General features: G+C 39.1%; 1 protein-coding gene and 1 pseudogene across 2 annotated transcripts; one reads left to right on the top strand and one right to left on the bottom strand.

Annotated features, from left to right (window-relative positions):
• The window catches only part of LOC141443262 (aldo-keto reductase AKR2E4-like), a 7743-nt pseudogene extending 3382 nt beyond the window's left edge, over positions 1-4361 (bottom strand).
• A 2741-nt stretch (positions 4362-7102) lies between these two features.
• On the top strand, positions 7103-18888 carry LOC141443449 (uncharacterized). Of its 2 annotated transcripts, none has more exons than XM_074108750.1 (6): positions 7103-7381; positions 9593-9715; positions 10315-10398; positions 11194-11295; positions 15944-16405; positions 17736-18888. In XM_074108750.1, the coding sequence occupies exons 1-6, from the start codon at positions 7340-7342 to the stop codon at positions 18078-18080; spliced, it is 1158 nt and encodes a 385-aa protein (XP_073964851.1). In that variant the 5' UTR covers positions 7103-7339; the 3' UTR covers positions 18081-18888. The 2 variants fall into 2 exon arrangements, with proteins under 2 accessions (XP_073964851.1, XP_073964852.1); XM_074108751.1 differs by lacking the exons at positions 15944-16405; positions 17736-18888 and adding exons at positions 11726-11911; positions 12934-13651.
• Positions 18889-19198: the final 310 nt, after the last annotated feature.

The raw sequence follows: 19198 nt of genomic DNA, 5'->3' as shown, positions 1-19198 counted from the left end.
TCGCAAGCATAGAAGCCTGGCTCAAGGGCACTTGGCTAACAAGAGACAGTAACGACACCAAGGCGGTACTGCAACAACATCCGCAGACTTCTCTTGTCTGGCCTGTGGGCGAACATGTCGCTCTCGCATCGTATGGGTCAGCCACCAGACGTTGTGCACAGGCAACACGCCAAAATTCGTCTGGAACAGACGGCGTAGGCCTGATGATGAAATAGGATAGGGTGCAAGTGCAATCCTATGCACGCGACGCGCGCAGTTAGCGCTGCTCAAACTATTGTTCAAACTGGCGACCTGAATATGACGTCGGCCAAGATACATTGTACAGGTCACCTGCATTAATATCTGCCACAGCGGAGCGTGCAAAAATATCTGTCACGTCCTACCGGCCCTAGAAATAGAGTCGTATCAGATGTTATGCACGCTGTGTTGTGTCAGATATTGGTGCTGGTGACTGTACAAGGCCCTAGTGCCCTGATGATGACGATTCCAAGTCTTTTCACCAAGAGTTGTTATCTTGGAACTATTGATCATTGTGTCAAACTGGTAGGTTTGTGTTCTACAAACAGAAACTTATCTCAAAGCTCACCTCGACCTGCAGCACGGCCGGCGTCGGCAGCCCGTGCTCCGGATCCTCTCCATCATGTCCTGGTTAAAGTTGGAGACGCCGATGGACCGCGCCAGTCCTGCCGCTGAGCCGCCGCCATGCCGCGCCAAGTCTCCAGATAGTCTGTATAGTCGTACGTCAGGTTCGCCTGGACACAATAACATTATAATTATTATTATTACTCGTTAGCGTGATAAGTCTCGAGTGTGGGTACTTTCATATAATGTATTAAGTGAAAAAATAATTATGTCAAAAATCATTATGACAGATATTACATATATAATGGCGTTCAACAATTATTTCGAACTCACCTTGCTGTCGCCTCAACCGTCTCAACCACTCTTCGGTAACAGCAATATGGTTTAGTGAATAACTGGTATGGGTATGTAGTAGGTATTCATACATGGTGATACTCACAAACTGTCCGACCGGCCAGTGCATAAGGTACAGATCCACGTAGTCAAGTCCGAGCCGCGTTAGCGACGCGCGCAGCGCCGGCGCCACCGCGTCCTGCGCGTGCGCATCGTTCCACAGCTGTAACACGTATAATACAGTCAAGGAAACTGAATCCGTACCTAACAGGGTGGAACTTTTTCATAATCAATTCGCTATGATTTCTTTGCCAAATGTTTGGATGTCCACATGACTAGTATCTAGCACAATGATTCCACCCTGGTACCTACCGACGTGATTTAGTTTCATAAAAACTATACAAATAAGCATATTAGTGTAATTTAGAATACTAATAATACTTTAATAATTTAGATATCTCTGAATATCCAGTGTTAGTAGAGACCCCCTCCTAACCAAAATGTACGCAGTGTGGGATCGTTTTAGATGAATACCGAATAAGACTCTGGCCAGCAGTACGGACGTCCAGGTCCAATTTGAATACCTATTTTAATAGTGCCCAATTGCGACTTGCTTGATAAGATTTTTAGGATTAGAGTAAGTTAGTGTTAGTTCTATTTTTATTTATTTTTGTTAATTATTGTATGTATTACGTGTTATTTATTAAATAAAACCCTATACATTTTAATCGATCTAACTAAAGGAATAGTGCAATGTTGCGTAACCAACTATTGCCCCGTATCTGACTAAAGCCAATTTTTGCAGAGGAGCGTTAAATTTAAAATATCTTTGGGTTATATTATACCAGTCGCCGAAATGTCGATTGCTACTTTTTTACTTGCTAAGCGGCATTTAGCCCTTTTTGATTACGCGGTATTGCAGTATCAGTCAGTTACCTTGGTGGTAACGAAGAGCTGTTCTCTTGGCAGCGCGGCCGCGGCCAGCGCGCGTCCCAGCTGCCCCTCCACCTGGTACCGGGCAGCCGTGTCCACGTGACGGTACCCCGCCTGCAGCGCCCAGGACACCGCGCGCTCCACCTCGTCGGAGGCAGGCTGCAGCTGACTCTGGAGGGAGGGTTGGCTGTGCTCAATACAAGTCAAAATATCTTTATTCAATTTAGGCCATAACAAGCACTTATGAATGTCAAAAAAAACCACCGGTTCGGAAAAACCTCTATTGAGAAAAATTCGGCAAGAAACTCAAATACAGTATGCTCTTAATGGAATCTTGTGTCGATTCCATGGCAGGCATGGGGGGGGGGGGAGGAGCACTGCGCCGCCTGCCCTGATGCGTACTCAATGAATCATTCTCTTTTCTCTCTTTGTTCCAACAACGTTTGGCCAGGACGGGCTCGCTCGCCTGTAGTAGTCGCAGTACCTAAACCTTTTCGGGTTTTTCGGCCCATAGCGTTTTTAATCATAATTTTCTCCGTCCGCGTAGATCACTCCCGCGGAAACTGGGTATACAATTTTCCAGGATAAAAACTATCCTATGTCCTTCCCCAGATCTCAAATTATCTGCACACCGAATTTCATCTTAATCGGTTCAGCAGTTTAGACGTAAAGAGGTCGCAAACAAACAAACAGACTTACAAACTATCACAATTGGGTTATCTAGTCGTTTCAAACTGGTACCTACAATACAGGTTATGCGGCATACACTAAAAAAAAAAGATTAGCTGGTAACATAACTTGAGTAACTACAAAACTAAGGCCAACTACCTAGTATACTAAAAGTTAGGTGATGTCTTACAAAATCAGGTAATATTAGCATTATTTTGGTTCATAATCAGTAAATTTTGGCTAAACGTCAGTAGCCTAACCAGTTCAGCTATCCTTTTTTTTTCAGTGTACTACTAAAAGGCCCCATACACGGTACGATTCGTCTGTACAATCCGTCGCTTCAGACCGATCGAAACGACGAATCGATAGCGTATGTCAAGATCGTTAACGATTTACTTCATCGAATATCGTGACGATGAATCGACAGTGTACTTATGGGGCTTAAAATATCAAGTTGTTTTGATGGTATACCGTGTAGGCGTGTCCTAGCCAGGTGCCCAGCGCGAGCGCAGGCATCCGGCGGCCGTCGCGCAGCCGCAGCAGCGGGGCTTGTCGCGCAGCGCACTGGAAACACACAATACAACATTTTGATACTTGTAAAACAAAGTCACTTTCATCGTCTTTGTATAGGGGTCACTTGGGTGCGCCAAAGTTGGCATACTTTTCGCAAACCATACTGTAATACACACACACACACACACACACACACACACACAAACATCACGCCTGTATTTTCAAATGGGGTAGGTAGAGCACACGAGACGTTACCGTTTCGGAGCCACATTTAGCAATTTTAGGTACCATCAGCCAAATAAGTGGTCTATCAATTTTTAAACAAGTTCCTATCAATGAATATGTCGCTAAAGTCGAACTTTCAAGTTGACAGACACGTCTATTGGCATTATTGTTTTATGACATGCAAACGATTATCAACTTTAGGGTGGTAGACCACATATTTGGCTGATGATACAATAGTGACAGAAGAGTGACAGGTTGCTAGCCTGTCGCCTACGGTATTATGTAATGTTTCTCCGAATTATTGTTTGTCATATTTTATCCCACAGAAACCGTAGACTTTTCATCCTAAAAACTGTATGGCTAGGTTTGTTTTATAACAATTCTGATCAATTATAGGATTCAGAGTAAAAACAGTTAAATGAATGACAAACACTAGTACATTATGACTTTCACCAAACTATGCGAGCCGAGAACCCATCTCTCTTCAGTCGCTGCACTATTGACATCTTTTATTTCTTTAGCTTTAATAAAATTTACAAAAGCAAGTCTTACAGCAAACGCTACACTCAGTAAGATCACGGAAACATACATCGCGGCGGCGCGCGCGCAGACCAACTGATAACGCGCGGGTGCGCTTAAATGTAGATTGTAGGTCTATAGGTCCCAGTACGTACTGCTCTGTTCTGTATAGGTAGTGCCACGAGAGTTGAAGTGAATTATTATTATTACACACACGGTCGGTTGTCAAAGAACCGATAACCGCTGGAGTAGATGAGTTCTTGAGTGGAGACCGCGTCTTGGCAAATGTAGTGTAGGGCGCCCTCCGGCCAGGTGGAGTGACGACCTGCGAAAGGCTGCTGGTAGAAGCTGGATGCGTCTAGCCGAGGACAGGGCGCAATGGCGCTCACTGCGGGAGGCCTATGTCCAGCAGTGGACTGCTATAGGCTGATGATGATGATGATAGACACACACAGCTACAAAAAGAACTGTATGATTGCACAAAAGGAGAATGAAATGAGTCCTGCTGTGCTTCTTCATCAATGAATGAATCAATCATTTAATAATATTGTAAATCTGTTTAAAAAAATATATACCTCGTTGAGTTTCTTGCCGGATTCTTCTCAGCAGAAGTTTTTCCGAACCGGTGGTAGATTTTTTTGACATTCATAAGTGCTTGTTGTAGCCTAAATTGAATAAAGATATTTTGACTTTGACTTTGACTTTGAATGTGTCATTACACGAGATGTTCTTGTGTGCGTGACCTCAACTCTGGTGGCGCTGCCTATGCGACCTTCTAATGCGCGCCCTGGCAATAAGCTAGATTCCTACAAATCCACCTAATATTATAAATGCGAAAGTTAGTCTGTTTGTTTGTTACCTCACGTCTAAGGCTGAACCGATTTAAGTAGATGAAGTTAGGTTTACAGATTGGTTTGACTTTAGGATAGTTTTTATCCCGGAAAATGGCATGGTTCCCGCGGTATAGCGATGAACGAGTTCTACGCGGACGGAGTCACGGGCAACAGGCTATACAATTATAAAACACTCAAGACTCGAGAGAAAACTTCCGTATTTTTTATGCAAATATTTTCCCTGACCGGGACTCGAACCCGGGACCTCAAGCTTCAAAGTCAGCTGTTCCCTAACCACTGGACTCGGCCATCAATATTTATGACCGTGATGCAGTACATAAATTACTGGCACTTGAGGTATCCCATCTTAGGCCTCTAGGTTAGCAACGCATCTGCAATACCCCTGGTGTTGCCGATGTTTATGGATGGTGGTGATCTTTTACCATCAGGAGACCCACTTGCTCGTTTGCCATCCAGTCGAATAAAAAAAAAGATCAGGGTACTAGTTCGTACATTCCCAGTCGTACTTTTTGGGACGGACAATAATGCACCCACTGTGCTACTGACGGAGAGATAAATAGTTACCCTTGACCTTTGCTATCCTTATGTAAACCAATGTAATAGCATTGTTTAGTTCACATCTCAACTGTCGATTACGACGCCACTCTGTCAAACGTGTGAACTTTAATTAATGAGCCAACATGGAACCATTTCACAGTAAACGTCATAGTGATATCCCATTAATTAACAAGGAAATCGTAATGACTTTTCCTTAGAAAAGATTCCATGGCGGCTCATGAATTAAAGTCCCTGACCGGACAACGTAGGGGCTGCGTTATCGGAGACCCTACCCTAGTTAGTTCTAGCCCACTATACATTTTGTTTTCTTCTTTTTAGCATTTTTTAAGGCAGTCGGGTTTTTAGGGTTCCGGAGCCAAAATGGCAAAAACGGAACCCTTATAGTTTCGTCTGTCTGTCTGTCTGTCTGTCCGTCCGCGGCTTTGCTCAAGGACTATCAATGCTAGAAAGCTGTAATTTTGCACGGATATATAAGTAAACTATGCCGACAAAATGGTACAATTAAAAAAAAATTTTTTTAGGGTACCTCCCATAGACGTAAAGTGGGGGTGATTTTTTTTCTCATCCAACCCTGTGTGGGGTATCGTTCAATAGGTCTTTTTAAACCATTAGGCGGTTGCTAAAACGATTTTTCGATTCAGTGATTTGTTTGCGAAATATTCAACTTTAAAGTGCAAATTTTCATTAAAACCGAGCGTCCCCCTCCCCTCTAAAATCTAAACCGGTGGGTGGAAAAATTTGAAAAAAATCAGGATGGTAGTAAGTATATCAAACTTTCAAGGAAAACTATAACGGCTAAGTTTGCTTAAGAATTATTAGTAGTTTATGAGTAAATAGCAGCTTAAGGTATAAAATATACCTAAACTTGGAAGATTCTTTGTATAAAATACGAAATCCTTAGAAAAAAATTACTTAATTTTTTCGTAATGGCGTACGGAACCCTATTTTGGGCGTGTCCGACACGCTCTTGGCCGGTTTTTAAATCTAAGTATAATGAGAGAAAATATTTTTCAGCACATTACATTTTCAATAAACTAAAGCAATTACCTATTTTGCTCACCCACGCACTACTTTATGATAGCTATGTTCATGCAAGAAATGTGTGTTTATGCAGTTTCTCCACCTCTACAGTTCTACACTGAACGGTTAAGATGAGCTCTGGCTGAGTTTGAAACATGTTAGTGTAGTGGTGGTGGTGATAGTTGGGTTTGTGTGATTTGTGTGTGTTCTTACCGTGTGGAGGTGGGGGAACTGCATGAACACACATCTGTTATATAAACGTAGATATCATAAGTTCGCGGGTGAGCAAAGTAATTGTTTTAGTTCATCAATAAATTACATTAGGTACATTCAATTTTGACAAAATTCGCTTTGGACAGTGCTAATTTTGGTCCAAATGCAAAATAGTCATGTGGACGATTTTCCATTTGGACGGTCAAGGACTAGTTCATGAGTCGCCATGGAACCATTTCACAGTGAACGTCATAGTGACATCGCATTAATTAACAATGTAATTCGTAATGACCTGTTACTTTGAAAAGGTTCCAGGGTGGCGCCAAATATGCGGTCTACCACCCTAAAGTTAATAATCGTGTCATAAAAGTTCTATCTCAAAAACGGCTAAACCGATTTTGATAAAACATGTCTAAGAAAGAACCCTCGCTAGATAACCTGATTTTAAATAAAAAATAAACCGCATTTAAATCGGTCCACCCGTTTAAGAGCTACGGTGCCACAGACAGACACACTAACACCATACCCCTTTTTTGCGTCGGGGGTTAATAACGCCAAGCCCAATAGACGTCTGTCACTTTGAAAGTTCGACTTTAGCGACATATTCATGTGATAGGAACTCACTATTTGGCCGATGGTGCCTCTGAATGACAGTACATACCTTACCTACCTAGTCTAAATACTCCAACGGTTCGATGACCGGTGACCGGTGACGGCTGTTTATTGGTTGTTTACCTACCAAAACCTTTCACAATACACACGTGTTTTCAAATTTTCGGGATGACCTTTAGTCAACAATTGACTTTCCTTCATTCAATTGAAATTTATAATAAACAGGGTTTATTTAACGTAGCTATTGTTGGATCCTCGAAGAGACCAGTTGTGTTGTGATCCGTCGAGGGAGCGGGCGTTAGTAGAGGATGAAGTTTCAAATGCTGCTTGTCTTGTGTGTGCTTGTGTCGGTAAGTAACTTCAACTTCGAACTGTTAACATCCAAGGCCCGTTTCTCATAGCGTCCGTACACCATAAGGCACTTGTCCCACCGCCGACGATGAGCGAGAAGCGAGCAGAGCGAGTAACTAGAAACGAGTGGGCCAGCAGTGAAAACCGAGTGTTCGAGCACGACGGGCGATTACTCGCTCCACTCGCTCGAGCCGGGCGGTCGCCAAGCTAACAGGGCTGAGCAAGTATCGCTGAGCTAGTTTAATAGCTCTTGTCGCTGCGACAAAAGATGTAAGAGCGAGTTCTCGCCGGCAGTGTGAACCGCCAGCGATCAACTATTAATAATATATATGTCTCTTTTACTCACACAGGATCTTATATCTTTTGTTCGTTTCTTGAGCGAGAAAATAGTCGATAGCCAATCGTTTCCTCGCCGGCGGTAAGACAACTGCCTTAGACCCGTTTCTCGTAGTATCCATATGCCATAAGATCCGTTTCTCATTTTCCGTATTGTAAAAAGGTTTCACAAATACACATACCTAGTTATTAACAACGGGTGTTTTGGAAAACGGATATCAAGAAAAACGTATCTTTTGGGAGAAGCACATTTTGAGAAACGGATTATTTAGGAAAAGGTAGTGACGGGAACGGATGTTTTGGGAAACGGACAGAACGTTCCGAAAGGTGCTAATCCAATCCATCACACCGCTTTCTTTCCCACCCCATCTCAATAGCTGGCAGTCTACAGTTCGTTTCTTGCGGAAATTTTTGCCACCCACGGTGAAACCTTGGAAGCTTGCAGCACCAGTATTTCCGGACCGGTACAACTGATCTTCAAAAGCCAACTCTTTTCTCAAAGGGCCGGCAACGCATCCATAACTCAACTTATGTTATGGGTGTTCAATTGTTCATTTTGGGCGGTGATGGCTTATCCCCCTGTCATATAAAACAAAAGCTGTTTCACATTAGAAGGGTGCGTATCAACATACATAAAGTTTAAAGAGAATAATGGACGAAACACATAAAGGTCATTTGATATATAGATTTTTATGAAATAAACTGAACCTCAACCAATCTGTACACATGTAGCACGTTCACAAAAGTTGGCAATATCAAAAGTTTCACCGGAAATAAGTATTATCAATTGTTAGTTTAATTAAAATGATATCAAACTAATAATCACACAAAACTGGAGCACGGAATACTAAACTTAAATCAAAACAATACAATACAAAAAAAAAATTACTACAAACTAAAGCCACGACCGTTATTTCGTCCATTATTCTTTATGCACTTTATTTATTTTGACACGTTCCTCTAGGTGCAGACGCAAGATGCAATTCAACCTCCTGAAAATAATCCTGCCCGCTTTGGGTCCAATTTTGGGCTTTACCGGGATGACAACGGTGTCGAATGTATAGTCGATCAAGTAAGTGCTTTGCCTATTTCTGCCAGTTTGCACATTAGCAAAAACCGGATTATGAACCTTATTCTGCCCTCAGGAGGCAAAAGGCCGTATTTAAAAAAACACTTTTGTACCATTGTGTAACTATAGGCTACGTATACACTATTTGATACTTCGCACGGCATTATGCATACGAAGTCCAAGACATTCTGCGTCAGTAAGAAAATCACTTAAAATCAAGTGTTTTTTTTGACATACCGCCTTTTGCCTTTTGTGGGTAGTATTGCCATTAAAGGACCCCGGTTGTTTCTGGCAGTGGTCTCGACTCGAACGTCATGGTGCGAAATCGGTAGAGCTGTCCACTAAAATCGGTATTTCTGTACCTATTCGAAATCGGTAGGTTGACAAAAAACATGCAATTCAATCTGATTCTTTTATTTATCGAAAAAAAAACTAACAGTCTCATTTACATTAAACACACTTATTTAAATACAATATTTTTTTACGATCATTAGGATCTATCAATTGTATAGGTAGTCTTGGGCCATAGCTGCGGTCATCTTGGATTTTTTTCCAAGTCATAAACGTGGTAGAAGTATAATCGGGAAGTTCGAGACCACTGGCCCTGTACTATGCATAATTCGAACTTGGTATCTTGCCGTCGCTTACGCTAATATTATTTAATACGAGAGTGAGAGGAACAGTACGATATGAACTTCGATTCCCGAATTTCGTAGTCAGGCTACTACTACAAAATTCGAAAATCGATGGGTGGGGGCCTTGGTTTCTTTGTTCAATCAAATCTAATTATTTTTTCTTTTTTCAGTGCTTGGTGCGCGTACGCGGTGGACCGCTGACGAGGGGCCACGTCGCCAACAGGGGGCGCGAGGGGCGGAAGGTGCCCTCCCGGCTGCCGTTCCTAGTGCGCCTGCCGCCCAGCACCACTCCGGTAACCATCATTCCCAGCCTTTATCGTTCCACTGCGAGCACAGCCCTCTCAAAATGGCTTCGGCCATAGTTCCCATGCGGACCCAGTGCGAATGGGAACTTCAAGCAGATTTGTGCAGGTTTCCACACGATGGTTTCCTTCGCCTTAAAGCTCGTGGTCAATTTCAAATCGAATCGAATTTCGATTTCGTAACCAATTTATTTAGCTAAAATACAGGGTGGTGTAAAATTATGGGTGCCCTAGACACTGCTTTAAATTCTTTAGCTATAGCTCATTTTTCTTTAAGGAAATATTCCGTTATTAAATAAAAAAAAGTGCATTCAAAGATTTTCTAAAATAAATTAAATGCGTTATTCGGAGGTATTCAAATTGATAATACAATTTCATAATCTGACGGGAACGAGTTGCCAATTGACGATTTTTTGCTTCTTTCGGCACAATGTTTCTTTTCTTTCTTCCTATTTAATATATAAGATTATGTAAGGTGGTCTTATTTTTTTTCGATGGTAATTTATTTTTCTTGTGCCAAATTTTGCCAAATACATTTATTTTTTCTTTCTTTCTTTCAATCAGTTGAATATTATTGCGTGTGTTCCCAGTGCCAGCAGCGGATCTGCTTTGGGCGCATGCAAACTCGGCTTCCATTCCTCGCCCTTCCACAAGAGCTGCAAACCACTACGCAGGTAATTGATTCACACTATTTGACATTATGTTACCAGACAAGCAAAATGAAAATATTGTAGCTAATGACTAGACTACTGTACCACAAATATTAAAAATTATATTTATTAAGTACCTTTTAACCTATATTTGGTTTAGAAGAATCTCATTTCCGTAGAATTTACATCGCATTTACTGTTTTGTCTTAAAGTATTGTTTTGTTTAAATATTGTTTCATATTGTCCCCGATAGTAACAAAAAATAGCATCTCATAAAGGGATTAGGTTTTAGTTTATAATCAATCACGCTAAATAAATGAGTACGATTGAGAAAAACATTGCGTCCAGTCATGAACATGTAGACACATCGTTATAAAGTCAGTTAAGTCTGGTTTAAATATCAGTGTGGTTAAGTTCAAGGGTTCCTTTATCAGTCACCCACCATTTTTTTGGATTTAACTCTCAAAACAAAATCATATAGGTATTTTTATCGTCGCTTTTGTACCTATTATGTCCAATTACATTATTAGTTATCTGTAAAACATGTTTGTACCCCCTTGGCGCTTACAACCAGGTTAGGAACCATTAGTTTAGTTATAAAAAAATAAAAATTCTCCTGCTATGTGTACAAAAAGAATATTCTGTCAATATAAAAATCAAAATGCAAAATATTGTGACGGATTTGACATCGCACTGAAAAAAAAAAATGAGCCCATCAGTATATATAGACTGCACGACTGAGATAATGATAAATTTATTTTACCTAAACTATATGTCTATCTGACACTTAAGTTACGTTTCCATGTGGTCTGTTTGCAGCCACCAGCGCTGCCAAAGCTGGCGCTGGTAGTTTACGAAAGCGAGCCCTCGCGGCTGCCCGGGCTCGTGCGCTGTCCCGCTGTCAAACAGACCACGCATATGGTACGTACATAATAATCTGACAATGAAGAATACATACAAAGACAACATTTGCTTAGCAACTCGTAACTGTCAGATTCTTTAGTGTTTACCTACATATGGCAACAGTTTTACGAGTATACAATATTCATTAGGTATTTATTCCTTTTTTACTTCTTCGTGTGTATATGCATAGTTAGAACTTACTGTTTTCCTACAGTACAAGGTCACTTACAAAGAGAATTTGTTTCTTCTTTTAACACCTTAATATAGCCATCTGTGTTTTCTTACGCGGTGGGATAAGTTCATGATTGCCAATGATTTTCTCATAATTAAAAAAAGTCGGTTGGAAAAAAGATAGAGACTGTTTCACCCGCTGAGACGGTTCAGTTAAAATAACACGAAAATTATTTAAACTCATATCAACTACCAATATTAAATTAATTGTTTGTAGACAACCTTCCAACGGAACATTGAGCAAAAAAATTCTAAAAAACGCGTTTCAAGAAATATTTTCGAAGCATATGCAAGAGAACAGGGAATTCCGGAACATGGCTCGGTGGAAAGAATGGAAATGATTAAACAAATGCGAAGTCGATTTTCAAATGAATATTGGACATCTGCCGTTTTTGAAGATCTAGTAAGTACTGAGATATTTATAGACTTTTTTTTCTAATCATGGATCACCAATGTATAAGTACATAACGTTAGCTTGAATCAATCACGGTTTTACCATGGGACTGATATTACGACCAAACAATACTTTAAGACAAAACAATAAATATGCGATGCTAAAGATTTCATAGCCTCGACAGACTCGCGTGGAGAGTTCACAAGAAAAGTAAAGCGAGACTGATGCGTAGTTACTTCTCGTCTTATTCTCATGTTCTCAATCGATGATAATTTTTTGTGTTTCAAAGTATTGCACGAATGAGGAAGAGTTCGCGAAATTTTTCTATGAACCTTTTCACCGTCAATCTGTAGAAGCTATTTATAAGCTAATGCACGTCACATATTCAGAGTGAGAGGGGTAACTTTTCATTAAACATTTCATAGTAAAATAATAGTTATAAAACTAAAAAATACCCTTAAATGGTAAACTGAAATAAAATAGTTAAAAAAAAAATACTTAATATAGAAAATATGACGATGTATGTGAAAGAGCGTGGGATGCGCAACATCAGCTGTTAAAAAGATAAAGTTGACATGATTACCTATTATAAAAAAAGGTACAACAAAGCACCCCGATTAGTCCGGTTTACCATTAGTGTTTTTTTTTTTAATTATACTTAACTTATTTTACATTTCAGTTCAATTTGAGTTCAATTTGCTGTAAATTCATATTGTAACAAGTCTGAATTCGGCTAGGTTTCGTAATTGTGTCTTGGAGTACCAGTGCCTGCCTGACTGCTCCATCATCAGACCCTGATACCATTAACTATTCTTGGTTAATCTGTCATCTCCCAGGATAACAGGATCAAAGGAATTTTTTGCACAAATTTGTGCCTCTGGGAGAGGACAGGTTAAAGTACATCCAAAGACTAAAAAGCTCTAAAAATGGTTAAAAAATAACTCTTTTTTTGTGTTGAAACATGCCTAAATATTCTTCATTGTGCTTTCTTTTAGTACATCAAAAGATTAAAACTTAATTTTCACTTTCAGATTGACGATTCCGATACTAATTTGGACTACGATACTCAGATTGAATCAGGAACTGATTTAGACGACGCACAATATTTAGAAAATGAAGACTTAGAGAAATCGGATAGTAATGCATATTCAGCAATTGATGCAGAAGATGTGGCACCAATGACGCTAAAACCATTTGAGAAAAAAACAGACGTTAAACTGCAAACTAGACGACCAAAAACTAAAAAAGAAGCTAAAAAGAAGTCTTTATCGTCGCCGTTAGACGTAGCATTCGCCATAGGTAAACAAGATGACAAAGACACAAGATTCAAGCGATACAAGGACGATTTAGAAGCATTTGGGCATTACGTTGCAACTAGTTTACGTAAACTTAGTGATAATAATATTATAAATGCTCAAGATGAGATTCAAGCAATACTATCGAGGTATAAAGTGAGAAATTTGAAAAGGACTGTCTATTACGACCTCTTTAGTTAGCTTTTTGTCTAGCTAGATTTAATGCAACTAATAATAGTGCTAATATTATTTTCTAAGTATCTTGCATTATTTTTTATTGATTAAAAAACCGAAATCATACTGAAGCCACTTAAAAGTTAAACAAAACCCTCCTTATTGTATAAAGGTAGTGAAATGACATTATTTAGTTTAATTTTATTTTATTAATTGATTTATTATTGATATGTAATTTAGCTTAATTTAATTTTGAATTTTGTAATGACATGTATTTTTAATATTCATTGTAATGCAATTAATAAAATAAAGATAAGTAGTTACTTGACTATTAGTAAACATCGAATAAATGCATTTAACTATTATTTGAGTTCTTTTAGTTACAATTTAATAAAAATGAAAATATTTTTTAATCGTTTCCTAAACTTTAATTAAAAAGCAAATCAAAGTGCATTTTAATTGTATTAATATTTTTTCTGCCCTTTTTACTTAAATTTCGTTTTTTATATCGTAAAAACTGCTAAATTTCGTTAAGTAGCTAACAATTTTTTTCATAGAATAGAAGTCAACTTTTAATAATTCGTTTGAAAATAGGACTAATAGTAACAAGATATGACTTCCTACTGCCTACATTTTGTATTTTATTTTGTACAGCTAAAGCTCCTCAAAGCTAGAGTAATTAATTAGGCTGTTAGATTCTAAAACAGTGACAGATACATCTTTGGCTTTATTTACACTTTTCGTCACACAACGGAAGGGGTCAGTTGTTGGTCAGTTTATTGCGAAAATATCCTTTTTGAAAAGTAAGAGAATGTGAAAAGTATGTATGATTTCTGCCCAATAAACGTTTGTTCCAAGTGTCTAATTTTTTAAGTTATTTCTAGCAATGGAGTACAAATATTTTGAATAGAATAATAAGTGATTCTACCGTGTCAGATTTTAACTGTAGGGGTGACATCAAATAAATCTCAAATACTTCTGACATCGAAATAAAAATCTGACGTTTCAAGCGGCGAGCGTAGTACTGAAGGGTTGAAAAGCTGATAAGATAATTGCTAAAATAATCTCAACTGATTAAGGTTTTGTTTGGCAAGAGCCGATATGAAATTCCCATTGCAATCATTTATTATTCGACGATCAAGTTTATTTAAAAAGTCCAGTTAAACGTACTGTTTCCATAAATGCATGGTGCAAAATGATACTAATGAAATAGGACACATCCTACCACAAGTTAGATAATACTTTGCAAGATTCGACTTTTTTATCACGACTCATTAAATTACCAACTCAAAAGTACACTAAAAGAGCGTGTACGTAGGGAAATTGTACACATATTTTTCAGGTGCTTTTAGGCACTTGTCCCACCGCCGACGATGAGCGAGAAGCGAGTAGAGCGAGTAACTAGAAACGAGTGGGTGAGCAGCGAGAAGCGAGTGTAGTTTTGTCGCTGGCTGTAAGCGAGTGTTCGAGTGCGACGGGCGATTACTCGCTCCACTCGACTCGCTCGTGCGGGTCGGCCGCCAAGCTGACATCGCTGAGCAAGTATCTATAGTTTAGCGAGTTTTATAGCTCTTGTCGCTGCGACAAAAGATGTAAGAGCGAGTTCTCGCCAACAGTGTGAACAGCCAGCGATGTACTATTAATATATGTGTCTCTTTTACTCACACAGGATCTTATATCTTTTGTTCGCTTCTTGAACGAGAAAATAGTCGATAGCCAATCGTTTACTCGCTGGCGGTGAGACAACTGCCTTAAGCGGGAAATTATTAATTGCACATCAAATAATTAATTGCCTATCAATTTATTCTCATTATTTATATACCTTTGTACATCAATACATACGTAAATTATTTCAATACAAATAAACTAAATGTTTAGCAAAACTAGTACTGCAGATAATTCGAAAATATACATCAACACAAACTATACAAAAATACTACAATCGCATCAAAAATACTGACTCCACAGCAAATCAACTAGAGCGTGCGTAGATGATACTCATTCTTATAGCAAAATAACTTTTACTGTCAATTTGGCACCGGAAAATCAGGTACGACGACGAGCGGAGCGAGGAGGAGCGTTAGGTACAATTGCAACCACAACGCGCGAGCCGAGCGAGCAAAGCGAGCGCGCCGCAGCAGCGGCCTTCGAAGCGCCACAACCTTATTTATTTAGGAAATAATTTGGTCCCACTAGTGCTGGTTATGTAAAAAGTATATACATGCTGAAAATAAATTTATAGGTAATTATATACATAGGTATTTGATGTGCAAAAATAGAAGCTAAGTATATTAAAAAAAAAGAGTTATAAGGTATGATGTGCGTTAGTCATTATTAGCTGTGCAATAATAAAAACGCTTTACTTGAAGATAAATAGCGGTACGCCACGAATATAATTTGCAGTTTATTACGTAATATTTTGAGTGGAGTATTTTGCTGTGCAATCAGTAATTTTGATGTGAATTCAGATATATTTTTTTGGATAAAAAGGACCTTTTTTGATGTGCTTTTAAATACTACCCCTTTTAAGCAAACAAGAAGTAACATTTGTAACGTGTGGTGTCAACCACAGGCAGGGCGCGGCCGGCGCGCCAAGGACCTACCCGTCATCGGCCGCATCAGCAACTCCAGCGACTTCTACAACAGCGACATTTCCGACTTCAGCGACATGGGCAACATCAGCGGCGACGAGTTCCACAGCAACACCAACATCAGTGGCATCGCAAGGACCAACGATATCGCTAACATTGGCTCTGTCGCTAACACCAGTGACGCTGGCAACATGAGCTATACTGGCGACAGCGATGTTGACTTTCTTCTCAAAATTGCTAATGACAAAAAGAGTGACAACACTGGCGACAGTGACGATGACTTCCTCGACAACAACGCTGTCATCGATAACACCATGATATCATCAAAAATCACAAAAACCAGTGGCAATAAGGTCGCCAACCGCGACGGCCAACACGAAGTAACCCTTCCCTTCGAGTCGGACTTTGACGATAATCACGAAAACTTTTCGCCTTTGCATGAGGTAAAGACATTGTTATTATTTTAACTGGCGTACAAAACAACAATATTAAATTAGCAACTAACAATTAAATTATAATTAAGTATAACCATTTATTACACGGTGTTACAAAAATATCCGTAAATCGAAAAGGGTTAAATAGCCCATTATAAAAAGTCCATTTACAATATTTAAAAAGCGCAGTACACTGTATGACTTACCGCCAAAAAAGTTTAATTCAATTTTTCATTGAGATAACTCTATTTTAGTAAAATTAAACAATAAAAATAATAATAGTACTTTTAGTCCTATGGATATTTCTTATTTTCTTAATAAATTATTTATTTATAAAACAATAAAAAACTACACATCGATTTTAGAGCGGGCACGAATGGATTGAACAAAAGCAATGTCGCTTATATATTTTTGTTAGAAAATGACAGATCCATGACATTTACAATCAACTGCTCGTCACCTTTGACGAAAGATGACAACCAACTCTTTATTGTTAGTACAATAAATAAGAAACAAAATTGACACACAATATGAAATTTTCATATTTGTGTGAAGTGTATTCATATAGGTCAGGGTTTCTCAAACTTATGGCTCCACGTACCTGTTAAAGTTTCTAGACGATAGCGAACCCCCCCCCCCTTTAAGAAAGTAATAAAATTGACTGTTGGAGAAACTAAGGTTATTTTTATTTCAAAGTCAAAGTCAAAGTCAAAGTCAAAATATCTTTATTCAATTCTTATCTTATCTTTATTTCAATTAGCATCATAATAATGTATATTATTTATTTAAATAAAAGGTAACAAATATAGCTAAGAATCATCTTGCCCACGAAAATACAAACTGAAACAAACAACAACAAATAACAAACAAATAAGTAACAAATTTGGAGTTGGAATTAAAAACACAAAAAGACTCCAAAAACCAATCTTAATCATCTTGCTAGTCTTGCAGCCTCGTGGTTTTTGGAGTCACGTAAACCTTGACGCGAACCCCCTACCGTCGAATAGTGAACCCCTACCCCACTTTGAGTAACCCTGATATAGGTAACACACATACAATATGTATTATTCAATATAAATGAAAGTAACGTGTATGTGCCTCCGTCCGCGTAGAATTCGTTTATCGCTATCCCGCGGGAACTATGATTTTTTCAAGGATAAAAACTATCCTTTGTCCTTCTCCGGGACTCATGGCGTTAGTATCGTGAGTCCGTTTGAGATTGACAATCGCAAGCAAGACTCACGTCAAATGGTCCTCTCGATACTAACGCCATCTAGCGACAAAACCCTGATTATATCATTATTAAAACAGAATCATGCATTATAAATCATGTTTTCAGGAAATTCACTCGTCCACGTACAAGTATAAAAAATGGGAAGACTTCTTCGGCAATCATACGACTATACCGACGACGGCCGAAATTACACGGCCGTCCTCTTGCCCGTACTACAAGACGTCCAGCACGGCAGCGCCAACCAAGATGGGGATGCCACACCACGCGTACAAACAGTATGATGCTACAGAAGCCCCGTGCTTGGATTATTACAATCCGATTTATGACCTGGTTATGACGATGTGTGGGCATGACTTCACGGACGACACGGACTTGACCTGCAGGGAACGCTTCTTGAACGTGGGGCCCAATGCACCACGAAGTTACGATCCATCCTTCGGATACTATTGACAGAAAGCAAATCTTTATCATCGTTCAAACGAGTCGATTGTGTTTTTTACTACGAGTAGTTATTGTTTTTAAATGTACTTTTGACTATATTTTAGGTTCGTTGTATTGTACAATATTAAAGAAAAGACTGTAGCTAGTGTTATTCCACAATGAGGGCTATCGCGAATGAATTCGCCGCTAGAGGCGCTAGTGTAGCGTGAGGTCTCCGAAATGTCAAATCTCATAGTTCTTGGGTGAGCTACGCGGGTTTATTTATATTTAGAATAATTTTGTGAATATTTTGCATTACCTGAAATTAATTATGGCAATTATGCGTTACGGGGCAATGAATGTCTGTGTTTTGAGACAGTTTTGTCTTTCGGAAACTTTTGTCCTCCCTTTTTTTCCGAACAAAACGGGACTAAGCAACAATGTGGTTGCTGGATATTTTTATGGTACGGTTTTAAGGTGTAATAAATATGATTTTAATCTAAACTTTGTTTTAGCGCCCGTAATAACAGACTCTGAAAGCCACACTTAAAACCTCACGCAACAGTGCGCCATCTAGTGAGACAAAAAACGATAGCCCTCATTAGCTTTATTCACATAATTCACAATACAGAGCAGTAAAACACACACAGGGCGGAAAGATTGTTCGTTCGCCTGCCCGCGCCAAAAGCCAACTAACTCCACTGACATCTCTCGCGAGCTGTCAAAACTATAAAAACGGCGCGCATGCAGGCGACCAGCGGTTGTAGACCCGCGGCTCAGTCAGTTATGAAGCGAGTCGGGGGTCTTCCTCGATTAGCTCTAGGCGGGAGCTTCGTAACGTCAGTGTCACACGCTATAAGACATACTTTTTTTGATACTATTATCTGTTAAATCTAAAATACATACGGTTGAAATTTATACAGTTGAAATACCGGCAATTATCCTTATAATGCATTCAAAATAATAAAGTCAGTACCACTGTTCTAAATCGGCATAAACTTGAAATGCGTGGCAAAATTATTAATACAACTTCATAATGGTTCTTAGCTATGCCACAAGGCATATTCATTAATGCATACGGCAAAATTATTCACCATATGTTTTCGTTATGGGAAAAATAACTAACACTGAATCTTCACAACTGAAAA

This window comes from Choristoneura fumiferana, chromosome 27 (assembly GCF_025370935.1).
Source record: "Choristoneura fumiferana chromosome 27, NRCan_CFum_1, whole genome shotgun sequence".
Taxonomy (NCBI): domain Eukaryota; kingdom Metazoa; phylum Arthropoda; class Insecta; order Lepidoptera; family Tortricidae; genus Choristoneura; species Choristoneura fumiferana.
Note: the sequence above shows the minus strand (reverse complement) of the source record. Positions and strands in the feature narration are given on the sequence as shown.

Coding starts and splice junctions, on each gene's coding strand:
- LOC141443449 (XM_074108750.1), top strand. CDS start 7,340: ATGAAGTTTCAAATGCTGCTTGTCTTGTGTGTGCTTGTGTCG. Junction 10,399..11,193: donor AGCTGCAAACCACTACGCAG/GTAATTGATTCA, acceptor GTCTGTTTGCAG/CCACCAGCGCTGCCAAAGCT. Junction 16,406..17,735: donor ACTTTTCGCCTTTGCATGAG/GTAAAGACATTG, acceptor TCATGTTTTCAG/GAAATTCACTCGTCCACGTA.